This window comes from Eleginops maclovinus, chromosome 5 (genome assembly GCF_036324505.1).
Source record: "Eleginops maclovinus isolate JMC-PN-2008 ecotype Puerto Natales chromosome 5, JC_Emac_rtc_rv5, whole genome shotgun sequence".
NCBI classification, from domain to species: Eukaryota; Metazoa; Chordata; class Actinopteri; order Perciformes; family Eleginopidae; genus Eleginops; species Eleginops maclovinus.
In genome coordinates this window covers 6958212-6978612 of record NC_086353.1, presented here as the reverse complement: position 1 = coordinate 6978612, position 20401 = coordinate 6958212, and the positions used below count along the sequence as shown (strand labels likewise).

The window sequence follows — 20401 nt, the reverse complement described above, 5'->3', positions numbered from 1 at the left end:
AATATTATTGTTGTTTTTTTAATCAAATGCTTTGTCTGATTGTTCTTGTGTTGTGGTAATACATCTCATTGGGTTGTTTTACATTAAAGTCAAACTTAAATATCAATCATTCACAATGATAGACACAATAACCAAATACATCTCACACAGAAGTATATCCACTTTATTATTAGTTTTCACATTTGTATACAAATCTACACAAAATCATGAAACGATATCATGATCTTTAACAAATAGCCTGCTTTAATAAATATTGCCTGCTAGACAATTATCCTTAGGTGGTGAATAAACAAATCTAAAATATAGACCTATAAACAAGGTGCACAGTCCTCATCCTGTCCTCCCTCCCTATTGGGATTTTAAATGGGTTAATTAATCCTGCTTTGGATGTGTGCATTCCCACGAATGAAGTGCCTGTTGGGGTCCTGACGGTGAGTGGCACCACCTCCACCCACTGCGGGCAGAGAGGCTGCCGTGGGCAGGACACTGACACCTCCAGTGGTCAGGACAGTAACACACACACCGACCGTGGAGAAGAACACCGCTACATTATATATCTGGAAAGTAGATATTTGTTTACCTACATTGTTTCGATGGCTGAATCCCGGGGTGAGGCAGAGGGAGAGGGGCAACGCAGAGGTCCGCGGGACGTCCGGAGCAGGAGCCAGGCAACAGGTATGTTTGTTTGGGAATGTTAGCAGGCTGACATCAAATCTGTTTCCTGAACAGTCTAACGGCGAGTTTGTTACTAAAACATGTTGTCAGGTCATCATTTGTTGTCGGACATGATCATGTGATTAGACTTTTAATTGAAGTTATAGTTTCAACACGTTTTGTGATTTTCTAACTCGAGGTTTATGGATGTTTAAAGAACATGCCAGTGTTTTTTCTCGCTATACGAACTCAATCACCTTTTTATTTCATATGTCATTATCTAAAAAACGTAGGTTTTATTTTCCTACAATCCCAGGCATCCACGTTTTTTTGTATTGGTTTATACAGAAAATAAAAATAAATTAGAAAACTCTTGAAACGTAGTTGACCTGTTTAATCCACCACCAAGAACATCAAGTTTGCATTACTTTTGTCAAAGTCACTTTATTTGCTGTGTGGTAATGTGATGAGTCTGATTTGATTTGATCATGTCATATTGAAATGAATAGAAACCACTTGTGGTCTGAAACAATAAAAGACAAACATACATGTTGTTGCATAGCATGAAGAAAAGTTGTCTTCACTTGTATTGATAACACAAACTCAGCCATGTGTTGTCATTGATTACTGTAGAAACACAGACAAATAGGCATATATACCTTTTAAAATGTCTTTATTGTGGACTGACCCACACTGGGTGAATATTTTGCATTGGTCATCAATATGCTTTAAAATATCTTCAATTTTAAATATCAATACTGTGTGTTAACAGCTGCATTTTAAAGCTTCTGGTACTTATTAAGTTGCTATGAGACACAAACAATATATACTGTATAAAGCAGGGAGGCTGGTTCTCAATTTTTGTTCTCCTAAAAAACTTAATGGCACATTTAATTATCTTGTGTCACATTATCACTGAAGTAAAAGTGTTATTAGATCAACCACTGATGCATTTCTCAGTAAAATAATGATGTGTTTCTGTAAGTGTTGAGAGTAATTGGCCATGGCGACAGAACTGAAAACCTGTACGTCTCCTTATTACAGTAACATCATTCACCTTTCCACCCTTTGGCCTGCATACCTTAAAGCAATATGTGTCACTAAGAGAAAACGTCTCTGTTGTTCCTCGTAGTTCTTACAGATTGGTTGGGCCAGCATTCATCCTGTGATTTAATGAGTCAACAGGCTTTCCTTTTCAGTCAGCTGCATCACATTCAAGTACTGAAAGTGTCTCAGAAATCTACCCATAAGCTCCTCCACCTGGTGTGCAAATACTAATTTTTTAACGTCCCTTTGCCCTGTCCTGGCCAGATATCTGGAGCCAGAGTTTAATCTCAGACTCACCCCACCCAACCACACCCTGACCCCCACCAGCTGTCTGGATGGGAATTTCAGGCTGCTGCATCATGAACAATCTGTTCTTGTCTGGACTTGATGCAGTTTTACCTCCTTTCAGTATAATTCTTTAATACGATACATTTCAACACCTTCGGCCTTCATGATTTAGTCAGACGCCATTTCTGGTAGTTTCCACTGTGAATCACTCGTCTGCTTTGACAACATCTAATTTTCTCTGGCTGAAAACATTCATGACACCATCTTGTTTTTCTAGTCATGACAATGGTGGAAGAAATATAATTAAGTTAAAGTACTTATACGTTTGTCTAAAAATACTTGATTAAAAGTCAAAACACTGAATTCAAAACGTTACATAAAGTAAAGGTACAGAAGTGTTATCAGCAACATGAACCTATAGTATCAAAAATAAACATTCAAAATGTTATCTTATTACAGAATACTGTATTATTATGTATTTACCACAAAAACATGAGCATTCAAGCAAGTGGCTATAACTCTAGTGGAGTATAAAGTTGAATATTTCCCTGTGAGATGTAGTTGAGTAGTATGAAGAAGCATACAAAAAAAGTATTTCAAAACTGTATTCAAGTAGTACTTAAGTAAATATACTCAGTTACATTCAATGAATATTCATCTTCTAATAATTCATCTCCCTTTGACTCAACTTGCCCATGCATGTTGGAAAAAGCCACTTAATACGAATAAAGTCCAATAAAGCCTAAAAAAATGTCTTTATTGGTCTTTATCTTCCTCACTTCCTGAGTATGAAGTGAGGACCCTCTAAGGCAGATTGTTTTTCTTTCTCTCCCTTTGTTGCCTGCAGCCTCCCCAGCTGCTCTGACTGCTGCTGCTGTGCTGAGTAATGTCCGCATGTGTTCAGAGAGCGGCTGTGAGTGTGTTGGGAAAAAGCTGCTGACCTCAGCAGTTTTCTCCTGTGTGTGTGCCGTCCTTTCATGTAGCACTAGCACACAAATACCAAGGGATGATTGATTATTAGAAATTCGACCCAAAACTTTTTAAGGTGTTCAGGGAATTGGTCAAGTAATCTGACTTCTGTTTTTTTATTTTCCTCAATATGTTGCTCTCAGTTGAAAGTTTTATGAATGAATAAGACCTTACAGCTCCTCCAAGACTATTTAACAGGTGCACCATTTACACAGGGGGTCAGGGGGGTTAGTTTGATGGACCGTCAGTGGGTTGGTTTATTGGTTCACCACTTTGATCCTGATAAGAATATCTCAACATCTATCTGATGTGTTGTCATTTAATTAGGTGCAGAAATACTTTTATTCCCCACAAAATGAAATCTGGACTAAATATTTACTGTTATCATTATTTTTTTCCTCAGACTTTGGAGTTTTTAGTATGAGTCGAATTTATTTTGACTTTCTTTTTACCAGGTATTCTACTTTATTCATTTCAGTATCTTCATTGTAAAGTATTGTTGTACCTTTCTCCAGTTTTACTTATATGTTAAGAACAATATGCGGCTGATATATTTATTCAACCTTTATGTGTACTTGAGAGATACAAGGGGGGGAACAAATTAACAATCATATCAAAGTCAATTATAAAAACATAGAAAAGAAAAAAGTATAACAGCAACAAAACTAACAGAAAAACATTATAAAATAAGAAGGGAAAAAATTAAGAAAGGCAAACTTGTATAAATAGAATTTAAAATGAATTACATTTTGAATGCCCAAACATTTGAATAGATTTTAGGGAGGTGCTATAATTTTTTCATGGAGGCATGTACACTTAATTAAATACTTTTTTTCTATTTGTAAAGTTAATAAGTTTGGTTTTTGATTAAATGATTTGCCAAACATGTAGGCTGTGACTTTACTTTGGTTAGTTGAGGTAAAAACCTGTTGCAATTGACAGTGACGGTGCTTTGTCATGGTGGCACAAGCTCCACTTCCTGAATGATCACATTCCAGTTCCTGAGATTGGCCAGGTAAACACAGGGAGCTGAGATATCACAGGGCCCTCCTTCTCCTCTCTGCTGTCGGTGGGTGTGTGACGGCTGCAGTCACAGTTCAGTTCATCACGGTCAGACGAGGATCCTGTTGGATTTATTCTTGTGATCCTGGAGATTTTATATTTATTCCTTTAATTCCTTACAGGTAGGAACACTACTTAATATCACAAGAGAGAACAGCAGCAATTCACATGCACAAGAAAGTAAGGTTACGTAGACTGTTGTTTTATGTACATAGACTGCATATTTATAGGGGAATAGTGGAAGTGGTAGGAACAGAGCTTAATCCTTTGCCTACCAGTTGCTGAAACACCTCCTTCTCATCAACTGAAAGTACAGAAATTCTTCTCACATGTTGTTAAAGTGTAACTCGAGGCAGTAGCGCTGTGGCATTAACAGATAACAACTAACAGGTGTGACAGGTGCATTTGTCTGCCAACGCGGTCATGGTTTCAGGCTCAAGGCATTAACAACAATGCAGGCTCCAACCACTGCCTTCTTTTGTTTACACTCAAATACAATGAAAAACAAAGACTTCTCATTAGATAACTTTGTTTGCACTGATATCATTTCTTATCCTATAGCTGTTAACCAATGGACTGGGCATGCGTCTTTACCACTGGGTGTTTGAGTTACACATGAATGACATGTCACTGCCATAAAGATACAGGAAATAATATAAGTAAGTGTTTTGTGTGTGTCTGCAGCAGAACGCGGGAAAGCTATAGTTTCACTTTAGCTCGGTTTAACATTCTGAAAATCAGTATAAATATCTGTCCTTTCAATACTGACTTTCCTTTTAGATATAATGTCTATCATTTCAGCTGCCCTCCTACTGGCATTATTGTATAGATTCACATTGACCCAGCACAGTATCTGTTGACTTTATTGCCTCCATTTTTACACAGATGTTCAGTGCAGTTATATTGTTTTATACACCTTTTACGTTTTTGCCATCAGTGTACTATCTGGTTAGAATACGTATAACTTTATCTCTTTATCTACTGTATTAAGTGTGATAGAAGATTAAATAGATAAATTGATGAAATGTAAACATAAGGGAATGTATCATAATGCTAATCATTGAATCATGACAATGTGCTAAAAGTAGGGGCTGGAATAACTGGTTCATCGAGATGTAATTACTTATCCTGCTGGTAAGGTTATACTTCTTGTATTTCTAGTTCAAAAACTCCAGACTGTAAATAGTAGCACTCAAGTAGTATTTAGATGACAATGATCAGACATGAAACTCAATTATGAAAGATTACATTTTCTTTCAGACGATTTGTAGTTACACATGACTTTAAAATCCTCTCTGTTTTCCTCTTCAGATCATCCTGAAAGAACCAAACCCGATCATTTACATTTAAGGTATGTCATATTTCTCAGCCTATTGTTTTTTATTTTGAATAGCGGATCCACTAGTTTCACCTATCTGTTGACTAAAACCGAGCACTGTCTCTTTAACAGTCAGATCTGCTGATGCTGGGGAGGTTGTGAATGGACTAAACAAAACACTAATCTATCCTCATTGACTCACAGGGGGTCAATGTTAGGACACATTTTTAGGTTTTTATTATTATTTTTTATACATTAAAGATAGTAAACCCCTCATTGGCTCTTGAGACATCATAGAGATCAGTTTATTATTACTTTAAAGTAACACACTCAAACATCTCCATATTGTTATTTATAGCAGTGACAAGCATTAATTGCAGGGGGGGGAGTTTGGATCTCACTTCCCAGGGATCATTACTTGTGATTTGTGATGACAGACACCCAGTTCATTACAATGACAATGCAAGGGGCTATTATCAGTGGGCCATAAGGTCCATCTGCATTATTTTACCTTATTAGGTGATAGTTAATGACTTAACAGACATTAACTTTAGTGAAAATATTCAGGTTTAGTAGTTTAAGATCCTGTTGTTGCCAGCTAAGCTATTTTATTAAATAAACCACATGGTATAGAGCCGAGGGGCAGGATTTTATGTTTTCCCCCAGATAGTTGACATCAGCTTCCTGCAGTCGTTCCTTAATGAGCACTGTGCATTAATGGTGTGCCTGCCTCCACTGTCAAGAGAATTCAGCTTTGGTAAAGAGACTGTCAGCTCAGAGAATCACAATAGTTTAATCTCTTCACTTTTAAAAGCTGAAAGACATGAGATCCCTGTATTACAATGTAGCTGGTGTAAAGTAATGCCATTTAAGGATTAGAAAGTAATCTTTACTTATTGAGGGCTTAATAGCCACAGGATATGAAACTGTGACAAACATGTTTGGCTGTGGGAGAGAAGGTGTCGTGTGGAGGAGTATTGTTTACCTTGAAGTGGTATCTTTTACTAGGCACCATGTTCTTTAAGGTAGGTGGATTTCAACTGAGCTCATGAACATTGTTATGACGTTGAAACAACCTTCAGTTTGCTGGAATTTACGTGCAATATTTTGCTTTAAATAGGCAAATCTTATTCATAGTTAAACAGCAGTGATTAATTATTTACCTGACTAAAGCAAAACTATCGGAGCTTGGATTTTGCGGTTTTGTGCTCCTTGTGCATACATGGAGCTATAAACTCTACCACTATTTATCATATACATTGATCATTTGTTTTCTATCTTTTAAGTCAAATTAACCCTGACTTTGTTACTCTTTTCTTTCTAAGGGCTGAATCTGCTTTATTTGTGCCCATACTATCTATTTTTTTAAATGTATGTTAATGAGCAATAATTTGTCCCTTAAGCAAATATAACAAAAATAAAATGCACCATTTAGTATCTCATGATGAATAAATAGACTTTTCAAAAAACATTTATTTTAATTAAAAAAAAGAGACATTACTTTGAATATTTTCACTTTTGCATTACTTAGCATCAACCGTACAGTAAGCATAGATCTCACATCACTCAGGGGAACGCGACAAGATTTCCATTCATCAATTGAGTCACCACCGTGGTATGAAACTGCTCTTGTTCGTGTGGCCCCACCCCTTAATGATAAATGTTCTTCCTGTTCTGCTCTCTTTCAGCCAAGGGCCTCTGTCTTCAATACGAGCTGCTATCAAACGAAGTAAGTGTGACAAACTCTGCTTTTTGACATTTTTAGATCACTTGAAGGGTTCATTGGTTGGCTACGTTTTTTTATTTTTTTTTATCAAATCATGATTTATATGATAACTTGGTAACTTTTTCAGGATCTAAAATGTTTAGATTTAGTTAAATAAAGTGTCTCAGCAGCGAAAACTGTAACAAATCATTGATTTGATCTTTCCTCCTCCTTCCCTCCCAGCAAGAACAACCTCTCAGAGTGATCCCACCAGAGAAAGAAGGTAATTCAAACAAAAGGTCCAGAGTTGAAAACATTACAATCGCAAATGATGTTTTCTTCTGGAGCGGACATTTTGTTTCTCAATTATGTTGCATATGAATGCATGTTGCTTTGTTGAGTTACAAATAGTAATTACAGCAGTGTACATTGTTAGCTGGTCTAAGAAATAAATCCAGTTCAATTATAAATTACAGTGTGTAAGATGTAGTTCTGTAGTTGGTTAATTTTGTTTGGTTTGTATTTCAGGCGTCCAGAGATCACCATCGTCTCAGCAGAACCTTTGGCCAGTAACGACTGGTTCTCAGGAACCTCTGGACTCTTTCCTCGTCCTCCTCAGCCGGGCTGGTCCGCAGGCATTCAAACTGTCACCCAGGTAAGCCTTGTGTAGTATTTCCAAGCATAGCTTCAGTCAGAGTTTCAAAGTTCTTCTTCCTGAACAGTTTGAGCAGAAACACAAATATGGTTCTTACAAACCAGGGATAAAGTTTTGGTGGAGAAATTTCTTGGCAAAAAGTAGGAAAATGAGACATTTACAAACCTAAAAACATTGATAAAATGTCAAAATTGCTTAAACAGTACATTATATTGTAAATAAATCCTCCATAGTTGAAAAATGCATGCCGATGTGAACATCTCTCTCTTTCATGACTCAGCCCCCACCGTCCTATGACCAGGTGATTCAAGAGAAGACGCAGGAGGAGCATATTTTCAAGCCCACTGCGGCCCCCCGCCGGACCACCTGCACCTCCACAAGTGCCACGCAGACTGAACCTGCGAGAAAAGAGACCTCTGGTGCTGCTCCTAAGTCAGCAGTGAAAAGATCTGCAGGTGAGGTGTATGAGAAACATCAATAGTGATGGAAATGCTAAATGAACTTATGTATCCCTAAATGAAACATTTTTCCTTGTCATCAAATGAAAAACATAACATTTTTATATACTTGTGATTTTTTAATGATTATCACATTGCCTTCCAGGTAAAAAGCCACAAAAGCCACCAAGGCCATCACTGCCGAAACCAGTAGACAGAGAATCACTCCCTGAAAGTGTTACACCCGCTGATGGGAAGACTGGAACAAATACTGCAGTATCAACAATCACTGAGGACCAGAGTGATTCCAAGTCAGATGTAAAGCAGCCAATCAAGGAGGATTCCACTCACACCTGCAGCAGATCAGTCACTGTTCACTGGGATAATCCTACAAAACATCTCTCTGCCAACACTGAAACTTCTCCCTCTCCTTCGGACTCAGAAAACAAACAACGCCCAGTTCCACTTCCCCGTACAAAAACCCGAAAGCAGGAGCTCAAAGTTCAGGACTTGGTGAAGATCAGTGAACATTCTGACAACATTAACTTTGATGCAGAAGTGGTCTCCTCTAATAAGTACTTAGAGGAGTTATTGGAGGTCTTTACGGAGTCTGAGGAGAACTGTGACATTGTAAATCAATTAGAAGAGGAGATACAAGGTGAGGATGCTGGTGGCGAGATGAACAACAGCCACAGTCAACGCAATATCCGGGCCAGGATCCAGGCCTTTGAGACCACTTCCGAGGAGGGAAATGAACCAGCCAAACCAGAACCTCTACCCAGGAGGGCGAGCACCAAACCTCCAGTTGCTGCTAAACCTTCTGTGGCTCTTAAACCTCAGTTGAGCCACAGTGAGCCACTAGTCAATGACTATCAAAATGTATCAAACATCCCCCAAATCCAGACACCATCCCCCAGACCTCAGCCCCCAAAGAAACCAGCAGATCTAGCTGTAAAAGAGGAACTAGAGATCTTACTCAACAAGTCTTCCATGAAAAGATCCCGTCCGTCTGTTTTAACCAGAGCCAACAGCGTCTTTGAAGAGGACTCTCCACTAGTTCCCCCGACACCTCCAGTGAAAACTTTTAAGGAGCCTCTAAAGCCCAACCTTAACATAAACAACCACAACTCTGCCGCCCTGGCCACAGAGAATGTGTATATGGACACTGCAACAAGTGAGTAGCATTTCATAATTATAATGTACGTTGTGTTGGACGAATGAATGTCTTTTGAATTCTTTTATTAGACAGGTATCTATTCATTTGTTGATTAAACATGTGTTTTATCACAACAATAGCCTTAAACTTAAAAGAGGAGTCATTGCAAATAACTGACTAAGAAAATACAGACGTGAGAAAAACCAAGATCCTGTGTCAGTTCAAATGTGTAAAATTATGTTTTATTTTATTAAACATAAATGTCCATTATCTGGCCTGTCTGATTGTTTAAACTATCACGTTTTCAAGCAATGAGAAAATTGATAAAACAAGCAAATGTCTAGCTAACAACTAGCGATGTTTAGTATTTTATGGAGTCGTTGTGGGGAAAACAACAATTTTGGAACTGCTTATTTGCATCCCTTTGATACAATAATTGCATGAGATAAATCTATAGATCTAATTTAATTTCAAACATTTATTTTTAATTGTATGGCTCCTGAGCATCTCCATTTTGGTCAGTGAGTGTTATAAAATATATGTATACTCAAGTGTCTCTTTGTTCAGATCGCCCGGTCAGGCCTCTAAGTAATGTGGACAGCAATGGAGGCTCTTTTGCCAAACCAAGTATCACACGGAGACCAACCACCATCAGGGTCCCCAGCAAAACGGGTTCATGTGAGTCCCTCTATTGTGCCGTACACCATACATGGTTACTGTCATAATAAGATAACTTGTTAAATGACAATTGAGTTTTGATATTAGCAAAAATACAATGTTTTCTATTTTATCAAAACACAATGTTTTATAGTTGATATTTTCCTGTTTGTATTTTAATAACACTTGAAGCACACATTTTCAGTAAATTGTGGTAAAGTCAGATCTCTTCTCCTCAGTGTCGGATAACTTTCAGGACAGTCCCCCTCCTCTTCCTGCTCAGAAGCCCGTAGGCTCCCTAAACAACTCATTGAACCACAGACAAAGTCAGCCCCACATCCAACGCCAGGTAAGAATGGCAGCCCATAAAAAAATATGAATGAAATGTTTACACTTATTCCCACCCTTGCATTAATTCTTATACACACAAATTTACAATAACAACATGAACAACACAAAAATCAAAAAACAAATATATATGAAACCTCTGACACTTCAGAAGAGTTACAGGTTTCCACAAAATTAATGATTTCTTGACACACTTCTTTGTTCTTTATCCTTGTATATATATATATATATATCTATTCATAAACTTTGACGTGGCACATTTTGAGTCCATGAAGTGTCTCTCAATCAGGTTTATCTTGTCTATCAGCTGCGCGGCTTACCTGCTTCATTTTCTCTGCCCTCCGTAAAACAAAGAAACTATCCCATGGACACATTTCCTGCTGTTGAGCTGCAGCTAACTGTTGTTGAATGCTATGTCTTATAGCCTGGTTTCTATGGTTTCCACTGCTCTAGGCTGTGAGTTAGTGGCAATTAAAATGGACAATTGAATTTTTCTTCAGGGGTCTTTACAAGTCGGTCCAGAGCCATCACTACCACCTCGGTGAGTAAATGGAGAACTTCTTACGTAATAATAACGTAATATTCAAACAATATCCTTTTTATTTTTTAATAATTTAAAATGAATATATAACATTTTTTCTTGTTTATTTATTAATCTTTTCTATATATATTTAATTGTTCTTGTTTAGGTAGCTTTGTGAAAAATATTCCCTTTTATTGTCTAACTTAATAAAGATTTATTTTAAACAAAAACAACGTGTTGTACTAATGGTGCAGGAGGCTGACTTCAAGCAAAACCCTCCCACCTCGCCCACCCCCAGCCAAACTAGGCCCAGGGAGGCCTCCCCCGCCCAGCCTTCAGAACACAGGTCGATCCCATTCAGCATCATGGGAGACTTCACCTAAACAACCGGCACAGACGTCCCAGAAGATGGGACCTGTATTACCTCCAAGGCCCAACCCAGGCCACCGTCTATACAACAAATACACTGTAAGAGAAATCCCACTGCACCAATCATCATGTTAGAAATACCACTATGAGCACCTGTTTACCTTTTGATTTCGTTCAACAGCTTGAACTTCCTCATGGAGTTGCTGACACAGACTACAATGGGAGTAATACAGGAGAACTGTCATTTCAGGTCTCTTACTAATTTTACTGTTTTGCATATTGCTCTAAAATGGCTGGTTCATGGTTCAATTCAGTAACATCAATGCCTTTGTTGCCTTTTCAATAGAAAAATGAAGTGCTTCTGCTGCTGGAGGAGATTGACCACAATATGTTTGAGTGCCAAGTTGGAGGAACTAAAGGCAGAGTGCAAAAGTCTTGCATGAAGGTCATAACTCCTCTTTCCTCTATCTCACACACATCCCCACAACAGGTAACTCGTTGTTCATTTATGATTGAATGCATATTTCTAATGCATGAGACTGTCTGGCTCAGTGACTCTGATACATTAACCTTTAAGTCTCTTTGCCATCTTGCTATAGGCTCCCAGTCCATCTGGTCCAGGTGGAGCTGGTTATGAACTTACTGTGCAGGCCAAACATGACTTCACTCCAGGTGACACATCTTTTATTATTTTAAGAAAACAAACAGCTTCAAATACTGGCTAACATTAGACAATAACACTAACACTAGACAGTATATTTAAAGTAAAGGTTGATATCTTGAAAAATACATGCTTTTTGCCAAGAGTGAAATGAGAAGATTGATACCTACAATGTCAATCTTTTTCAATTCATGGAGCTAGAGCCTGAAAGAGCCTAAGCAAAAAGACAGGAAGCAGGGACAGGTAGCCTGACTCTCAAAAATTGCAACACATAGGCCACCGTGGATAAAGCAAACTATACCTAGCTTGTTAAGTGTACTTATGAGTGAGCTTTTGAAGATTGGGAAGATTTTCTTAAGGAGAGCGAGGGTTTGCGTGTGCTTTCATTCTTTATGCTCGTGCTTTGAGACCATTAGCTTAAATTAGAAGAATACGGAAAGCTATCCTGGCTCTATCTAAAAGGTAGACAACACCTGTTAAGCTCAGTAATATTATTTACTTAATACGTTTTAGTTTATTCAAACGCAAAAACCATTCATTCATGATATTTTAGTAATTAAGAGAGAGCCAGGTAAGCTGTTTCTCCCTGCTACACATCATGCTAGGCTAGGCTAACAGCCCATAGTAACTCTGAATTGATAATGCAATGCATTTTTTAACTAATATTTGATCAATGTTTATTCATGAATATAACATGGTCAAACAAGCTGGCTGAAAATTATCCAAATTATTGCGTAACTGAAATTCAAAAATGCAATTCGTTTTGAATTTGGTGGTTTTGAGCCGTTCCGATTTTTTTGTATGAGGCCGTAAACGGGTGTTTCCTTCTGCACACAGAGGGTCCAGGAGAGCTGAGTCTGAGATCCGGAGATGTTGTGACCAATGTGGAGATTGTGGACAATGATTGGTACAGAGGCACTTGTAGGGGATTTTCTGGTTTCTTTCCAGCAAATTATGTCAATATACTGGTAAGTTTCAACCATTGAAATCCTTCATTATTGTAATCTTTGGTAACACCAAGGCTTGTAATTTAGAGATGTTTACAATGGTTAAGGATTTCCTGAATTAAAACACGTTATTACCATTTCTCCAATTAGTCAAATTCACCAAAACCCAAACCAGAACGGAAAGCAAGGCCACCATCTGCAGCAGTCAGGTAGTGTCTTTACATAACCTTTTTTGGGTTTCCACAATTTAGGGCTGTAAAAAAAAACGTTGTTGTTTTTTGTGGGACACTCAAGGAACACTTAAAAGAATGGCTGTTGAATATCTGACCAGAATTATTGGGACAAACCTCATAAATGGTTTACACAAGCCTTTGGAAACTACCCTGATTAACTAACCTGACATTTGAAATGTTGCCTGCTCTAAAGTGGCCCGAGGTGCGTGGCGAGGTTCGACTTTGAGGGGGAGAGCAGCGAAGAGCTGTCATTCTCTGAGGGGGATGTGATCCAGCTGAAGGCGTACGTTGGAGAGGACTGGGCTCAGGGACAGATTGGTGTGTCGACTGGTATTTTCCCTCTGAACTTTGTAGAGGTTGTTGAAGATCTGCCTCCACCCCCAAGTCAGCAGAAGAGACAATCCATCAGGATAGCACTGCCCGGTGAGAATCAATTCATTCTTTTCACTGTGTTCTGATTTGACCACCAACAGTTAGTTTAAATATTACATTTCTCAGGTTCCTGAAATGGGAATTTCTACAATTCACCAGCTTTTTATCGTCTCCATCCTTAAATTAAATTGAATTAAATTAGGTCTGTCTATATGTTTGCTGGCGTTGCCCTCTGTGGCATGTCAGGAACTTGTGCTTGTTTTTATTTCATTAAATAGCTGTTTACCAAAGGTCTTGACACACTCATGCATAAAGGGCCGAAACCAGGCCATTAACTACCTCCAAGTGTGCACACAGACTTTTAAAAATGTTGTTCCCTGATTGAAAGGTTTATTTGTTTTACTTTTAGTAACCTAAACGCCATGTTCTCCAACAGGCTTGGCTGCTTCTCCGAGTAAGCCACTTGAATTTGCCAAACCTGCTCAGGTAACAAATATTTATATAAACAGAACATCAAAGAGGATGATGTTGGCTTTTGAAACAAACCCATTACTGTTTGTTCCAGTCGAGTATTGAGAATTCTTATAACTATTGAATCTCTTCTTTTGTCCTGCTCCCTCTGCAGGTGTCTCAGCCCGGTGGAGAGTGTGTCGTGGCTCTGTACGACTTTGACGGGAACACAGAGGAAGAACTGTCGTTTCAGCAGGGTGACAGCATCCTGATCAGTCGGCATATTGACGCTGAGTGGAGCTGCGGTCGTCTCAATGACAGAGAGGGAATGTTCCCAAGGGCTTTTGTTGAGAGCAGCTCAGGTATGAAGTTCTCACAGGATCGGTTTGACAAAATGACTACCCTCATGTCATTATTAAATCAAGTATTTATTATTTGTTGCTAATTTTCAACTAAGCATCTATTCAGATTCAGAAAAACATTCAGAAGAAGCAACAATTAGTGATTTTATGGGGGGGGGAAATTTTTCCAATTACTTATTACAAAACTCGTAAACTTCTTTGTCACACATTCGTTCAAGTCTTTAAACCTGCTTTATTTTACCTTTTATAAAACCAAAAATGTATTGTAGCATTAACTGGCTGAATGAACAGTAATTTAACCAGTGTTATTATTCTTTCTTTAACAGGCCCACAGTCGTCTAATAAGCAGCAGAGTGGGGCTTGTACGGGCAGAGCTCTGTTTACCTTCGCATCAGACTGTGATGAGGAGCTCTCTCTGCAGGTATAGTAGTGATATTTTTACTTGAACACATTTTTTAATATCTGCACTAAGCCTTCACTTTGGATAACCTCTCACTTCTTTCTCTCTCAGGTTGGGGATATTATAACTGGTCTGGAGTCTGTTGATGACGAATGGTTCCTCGGTGATTTGAGAGGGAAACGGGCTCTGGTCCCTAAAAACTATTTGCAAGTTCTTGGATAGTGCCATTTGGATTTTCCTACAAGAGACACTGAAAAAAAACCTGAAATGAGATCGGAGAACTGATGTTTCCAGCAGCAGAAGTCTGAACTGTCTTAACTGAAATGCAGTATTTCATCTTAAAGTGGTGAAACATTTTTTTTGTCTGCTGCCTTGACTTAAGTGTTCACAAAATGTATCATGTTATAAATATACCAAGTAAAGCTGACTGGCAATATTGATTCATATGATTTTTGGAGTCAACTGTGCTTTTGCCCCATCAAGTGGTATAATTTCTTACTGCTGGGTTATTTCTCCCAATATTTTAAACCATGTGGTTAACATTTGAGGATGCAAACTGAAACTATATTGGATGGGCAAATATTCAAAAGGTCAGATCACTTCAAGGGTATAAAAAAAAAGTGCTTCACCATATGAAATACCGTCTCAAACCAGGCTTTTCACAACTTTACTTTCTGCTTGTTTGCATTAACATGTTCACCCCTTTGAATAAATATTAAGAGGCTAAGTACTTGAGGCTCCATTAAGTGTTCTCAAATAACCATGGACATTTAGTCACAAAATCAGAAACATACCGGTACAAATTCAAATGTTGGGTATTCTAGATCCTAAGTCTTTAATGGAACACCATCTTTATGCAGGGCAATTGGATTTCATTTCTTTTTCAACCTTTGTCTTACTATATAAACAAAATCACAAGACAAACAGTATGTTGGTCATTTACATTTTTTATTAAATCTGTCAGGGTGTTTTAGACTGTCTCCTGGATGGGGGGCTCGTAGCCATCAGCCCTCTCCACCTTGGCTCCTGTGTCGTCACCGGTGGTTTTTGCAGCACCACTAGCACCGCCCTCACCGTGGAGCTCCATCAGTTTGCCCACTGCAACAGAATAAATTGTTTCATCATTAAAATAGATAAGACGCAGCGAATGCAACTGGATGTTTAAAGTTAAAACTGCAATGATGCTGGAATAATGTGTCCTCCATCACGCCTCAAACCCAGTCATGATCTTACACTGAGCCCCAATAACCTGGAAACCAGTCCAACTAATGCAGACTCAGTCCACTCTTCCATACAATCAATGAGGCATGGTTTCCTTGTATGGGAACATCAGGTGATCTCAAAGGGTATAATCAGGCGATCATCTGGACGAACAGTTTTTCATCATGCGTTCTCACAGGTGGTGGAAAATTAAGTAAATGAGGCACAACTGTGTTAAAGCTTTGTGCAACTTACACTCAAACTTGGGCTTCTTAAGCATCTTGACCTTGCGGACGTAGACGTCATGGAGGGGGTAGATGGACTGGCAAGCCTTCTCAATGTCCTTACCAACGCTGTCTGGGATCCTGCAACACAACATACATAAAATCATGCCATTACAGACAACACCATCTTGACAATACGAGAGGATATATGCAAGATGGAAATATCAAGACTTTCTCTATACAACCAAACATTTAAAGAGGGTTTGTACTTTTAATCACTGACAGAAGCTCAACAAACAGGTATTAACATTTCAAAAAGGTGTGGACATAAAATCTAGGGGAAAATGCACACAACTTACATTTTGTTGACGACTTCCTTCAGGTCATTGGTCTGGACCTCACGGGTCATGATCTCCATCATCTTCTTGCGGATCTGACGGACCTGCTGGGACTGGGCGTAGGATGTCTTTCTGATCTGGTTGGTGCGCTTCTTTGTGAAACCCACGCAGAACAGACGCAGAAGGTAGCCATCGGTGGTCTTCACATCCACATGAGCTTCGATCATGGTCTAGAAAAAACAATCCGTATTACAACTCAAAGGGAACATTTCACTTGGTCTCAACCTGTCATATTTCTTTTGAGATTGAGATAGTATGCTAAGAAAGGGTCACAATACCAGGAATGTAGTAAATAATACTAGTAAAAATCCACAAGTCTGAATACAAGTCAGATACTATGGTTTAAAAAAGGAAAACCTAAAACTGATCTACTTCAACAAACACAAAGATTTGAAATGGATTTTGGTAGGAAGATGCTACAATTGTTGCACAATTTAAACATCCTCTTCACCAGATTGCAGTTAGTTTAAGTTGGCGTTTGGATTTATTTAACCTCTTAGGAAGCAAAATGCATGTGTAAATACACAACTCCTTATTTTCAGAAAGAATACATTTTGCACCTAAAATCATGTGTTGATTTCATTAATTGTGACCTCTTTTAGTATTTACATCTGCTTACTAAACTTAAAATTATTGAATACTGCTGATAACTCTGAATAGAGCTTTTCCTTCTTGTTAATGCGAATAAAATATACCATAGCTGTGTTTTAGAAGGTTAAAAATAGTCAACACGAGTAGTCCGGTCAACCTTCCTCAGTCATTATCCAGACTCCATAAAGCAGCACATGATGCAGGTATACCTTTTACTTTTCTTAAATTATAAAGACCTGACCATTAACCTTATACTGTGGAAAGGATGACCTTTAACAGGGCTAGGTATTGAATCTCAAGCATTTGAGAAGGAATAAAGGTTAAATAAAATTGCATTTGGTATTCATTTTCAGAAGCACATGTAGTGCTTCTGATAAAACCATGATCATTACCTGCCATTTCTTGACCATGGAGCACATCTTGTCACGGGTCAGGTCCATGCCGTGGAAGTTGGTGAGGCAGTTCTTGCCCTGAACATCCTCAGTGATGAGTTTGAACTTGCGGAAGGCCACCTCGTCGTTCTGCAGATCAGCGAGGCTCACCTCGAACACACGGCCCTTAAGACCATCTGAGGCGATTCCTGGGGGGTTACAAAAAAAAGATTAGGCAACAAGCAAATGTGGGAGGGAAAGAAATACAACATATAATACATGGCTACTTCAACTGAAACGTGATTAAAAGTCTATTAGAATAAACTATTTATAGTCTCATGCATCCTATAACCAAAATGTCCCTAGCATGGGACTGGTTCACAAAGCAATCCTGGTCCAATGTATGAGAGGCAGCCGAATGTTAATGTACATATCTACAGGGATAATTTACACTATGAAGACTTACTGGTTCCCTGAGTCCTGGTGACCAAGGTCTTGCCAAGATTGCGGATGTTGAACATGGCTGGTGCCTTGACATCATACCAGTCCTTCTTGGAGAAAGGGTCAACACTGCAGGAAAGAAGAAACAAGCGTTTAGAGCAAACCATTTTCCACCAACAAATCAAACACGAAATAGTGCTGAGACGAGACTCACTGTTAGCTAACCAGCTAAGCACGCACTGCAAAGGACACCATTCCCGTAAGCACCGTGGAGGATTTACTTATATGTAATGTGTTAGCCAGTGTCGGCAATACCCTTAACGGTGTTGCAATATAGTTCAGACACTCGGTCATTTCCTACAGTTTCATTATTCGAATGAAACAACATCTAATATTTAGCGATTAGCTGCCATGTTGATAGGTAAGCTAACATTAGTCGGCTAATACCATGCTAACATGTAGTAGCCTTCAGCAAATAACTCAAATTGGAGCTCTACAGTAATACTGCAGGAGCTTTGTGAAATTTAGTTAGCCCCGAAGAGGAAATACACAAGTCTGACTAAATCAACTGAATTATATCAGAAAAGCACTGCGACGAGTACAAGGGACTCATGCAGCGCCACAGAGGCCGGCGACGAGACTAGCACAGTGGCCCGGTGACATCCATCTAATATCTACTTCATCCTTCAGATTTCTCTCCCCAAATTAACACCAGTGAATGTGCAAAGCATGTTTCGCATAACGATCTGAGAATTTGCTACTTACATCTTCTTTTTGGCACCTTTTTTGCCGCCTTTGGTCAGCCTCTTATTCTTGCCGACTGCCATGTTGGCTACAGGGAGTGAAAGAGGAGGAAGGACGAAATAACGCGAGAGTTAAAGAGATCCGACCCGGTCGTGAGATTTGTCTTTTCTCGCGAGTGCTTGTAGTTTTTGTCGGCGCCCTCTACTGGTAAAAAGTTAATAACGTGATTCTTATGAAGTAACTTCTTTTCCCCAGTTATTCACAGCTTAATAAGCAAAATAGTAAGGCAATCTTTACAAAACAAAATGTTTTATCATATAGGATGAACAGATACTTCAACTTATAGGATGAAAACTTATATAGACGATACAAAAAAAATGTAACAATAAAAACAATAAAATAACCCAAAAATGAATCAACTTCATAAAGTAACGGGAAAACATCTTACTTATTGGGGTCCATTGAAGCAAAAAAATGTGGCTATTTTAAGTTTTATAGCAACTGAAGATATACTTCTTAAATGTACAGTTTTATTCAGTTACACAAACAACCCCAATTCAAAGAGCATTATATACTTTTAAATGCACTGTTATCAGTATATAATAATATTACACTGTGTTTTGAAAATCAATTAATATAGGAACAGAACAAAATATCTTTGTCTCTTAGTTTCTGAAATTATTTAAATCATAGGCATATTTCAAGTTTGTAAAAAAAAAGGTAAATAACATAAATTAAAAAAATTACAAATTAAACACTATTCAGAAGGTATATTGTGTTTAATTACTTTAAATGAGCAATTCATTTTTACATTTTAAATTTAAAGTAACTGGTAATAGTGCTGTGACTTTAGGCATTGGCAATTAAAAGTCACCATCCTGATATCTGAACAGGCTGAACCAGTCTCTAGGTGTGTTAATTTGTCAAGCGGGTGCAGCTTGTTATACACCCAAACAGTTATTGTAACAAAGGGAAGAATGTGTCTGTTAAAAATATAATCTAAGTAAAAAAATAAAAAAATCATGCACACTCATAACGAGTATTATTCCTAAAGCAACAAAAGTCTGATAAATGCAGTACCTCTGTACATACAATATATTTTTAAAAATGTCATTTGAGAGGTGAAACTGTGTTGACAAATAGACTGTGGAAGAGACACTGCAGTATAGAGACACTTAATATGTCCATTATTTTGTATTCTTTTATGCAGCTTGTAGTGCCACCAATTATATGTCACAGAATTTAACCTAACATGTTTTGAGACCTTACTATTAATATAATATATCTTGTTTGAGCATTTTTGTTTTATCTTTATTGTCTGATGTTTTGTTTGAACATGCATCAATATTAAACTGATGGTTTGGAATAATCTCTCTTATCCTCATTAATGTAGTTTTTCTGCATTCATTGTGTATAATGCAAGCTTTACTCTGACACAAAAGTAAACTCAAAGTGCTCATTACTTTGATTGCAGTCTTTGACAAAAAATAACTGAAATGATCATCTGCTGATTGTACTTTCAAACAATAATGGCAGGAAGACTGCAAACGATTACTACAGTAAAACTTTAATATACCACCAAATGTCTCAGGCTTGGAGTCTCATTATCGCTGGGCTGTTAGATGAATAATAGGACATGGTTGTGTTCAATTCAAAGGTCAGCACAAGTCTTTCAAAGCTTTATTTAAAAAGTAGTACCTTTGGGCTGCAGTGAACAAGTCTGCTTATTTCAGGTCATTACTGTGCATCAGAGATGAGGCCTGTGTCTCTCGGGTGCTACTGCTGGCTTCCATGACTCCCAAGCTCCCTGAGGACTCAG

The 20401-nt window shown here is 38.2% G+C and overlaps 2 protein-coding genes across 4 annotated transcripts; one reads left to right on the top strand and one right to left on the bottom strand.

Moving 5' to 3' along the window:
• Positions 1–578: 578 nt before the first annotated feature.
• On the top strand, positions 579–15062 carry sh3d19 (SH3 domain containing 19). 3 transcript variants are annotated; one of them, XM_063883709.1, is made up of 21 exons: positions 579–675; positions 5332–5371; positions 7027–7067; positions 7287–7326; positions 7572–7698; positions 8000–8153; positions 8302–9309; positions 9859–9969; positions 10188–10297; positions 10797–10837; positions 11074–11287; positions 11370–11438; positions 11535–11678; positions 11788–11860; positions 12687–12817; positions 12947–13005; positions 13223–13452; positions 13838–13887; positions 14027–14213; positions 14540–14634; positions 14725–15062. In XM_063883709.1, the coding sequence occupies exons 1-21, from the start codon at positions 594–596 to the stop codon at positions 14833–14835; spliced, it is 3117 nt and encodes a 1038-aa protein (XP_063739779.1). In that variant the 5' UTR covers positions 579–593; the 3' UTR covers positions 14836–15062. The 3 variants fall into 3 exon arrangements, with proteins under 3 accessions (XP_063739779.1, XP_063739778.1, XP_063739780.1); XM_063883708.1 differs by having other exon boundaries at positions 7979–8153; XM_063883710.1 differs by lacking the exon at positions 579–675 and adding an exon at positions 4624–4679 and having other exon boundaries at positions 7979–8153.
• A 480-nt stretch (positions 15063–15542) lies between these two features.
• On the bottom strand, positions 15543–18737 carry rps3a (ribosomal protein S3A). Its single transcript, XM_063883711.1, has 6 exons — positions 18604–18737; positions 17864–17967; positions 17419–17606; positions 16397–16605; positions 16069–16178; positions 15543–15711 (listed from the first exon to the last, which is right to left on the bottom strand). The coding sequence occupies exons 1-6, from the start codon at positions 18663–18665 to the stop codon at positions 15584–15586; spliced, it is 801 nt and encodes a 266-aa protein (XP_063739781.1). The 5' UTR covers positions 18666–18737; the 3' UTR covers positions 15543–15583.
• Between the last annotated feature and the right edge of the window lie 1664 nt (positions 18738–20401).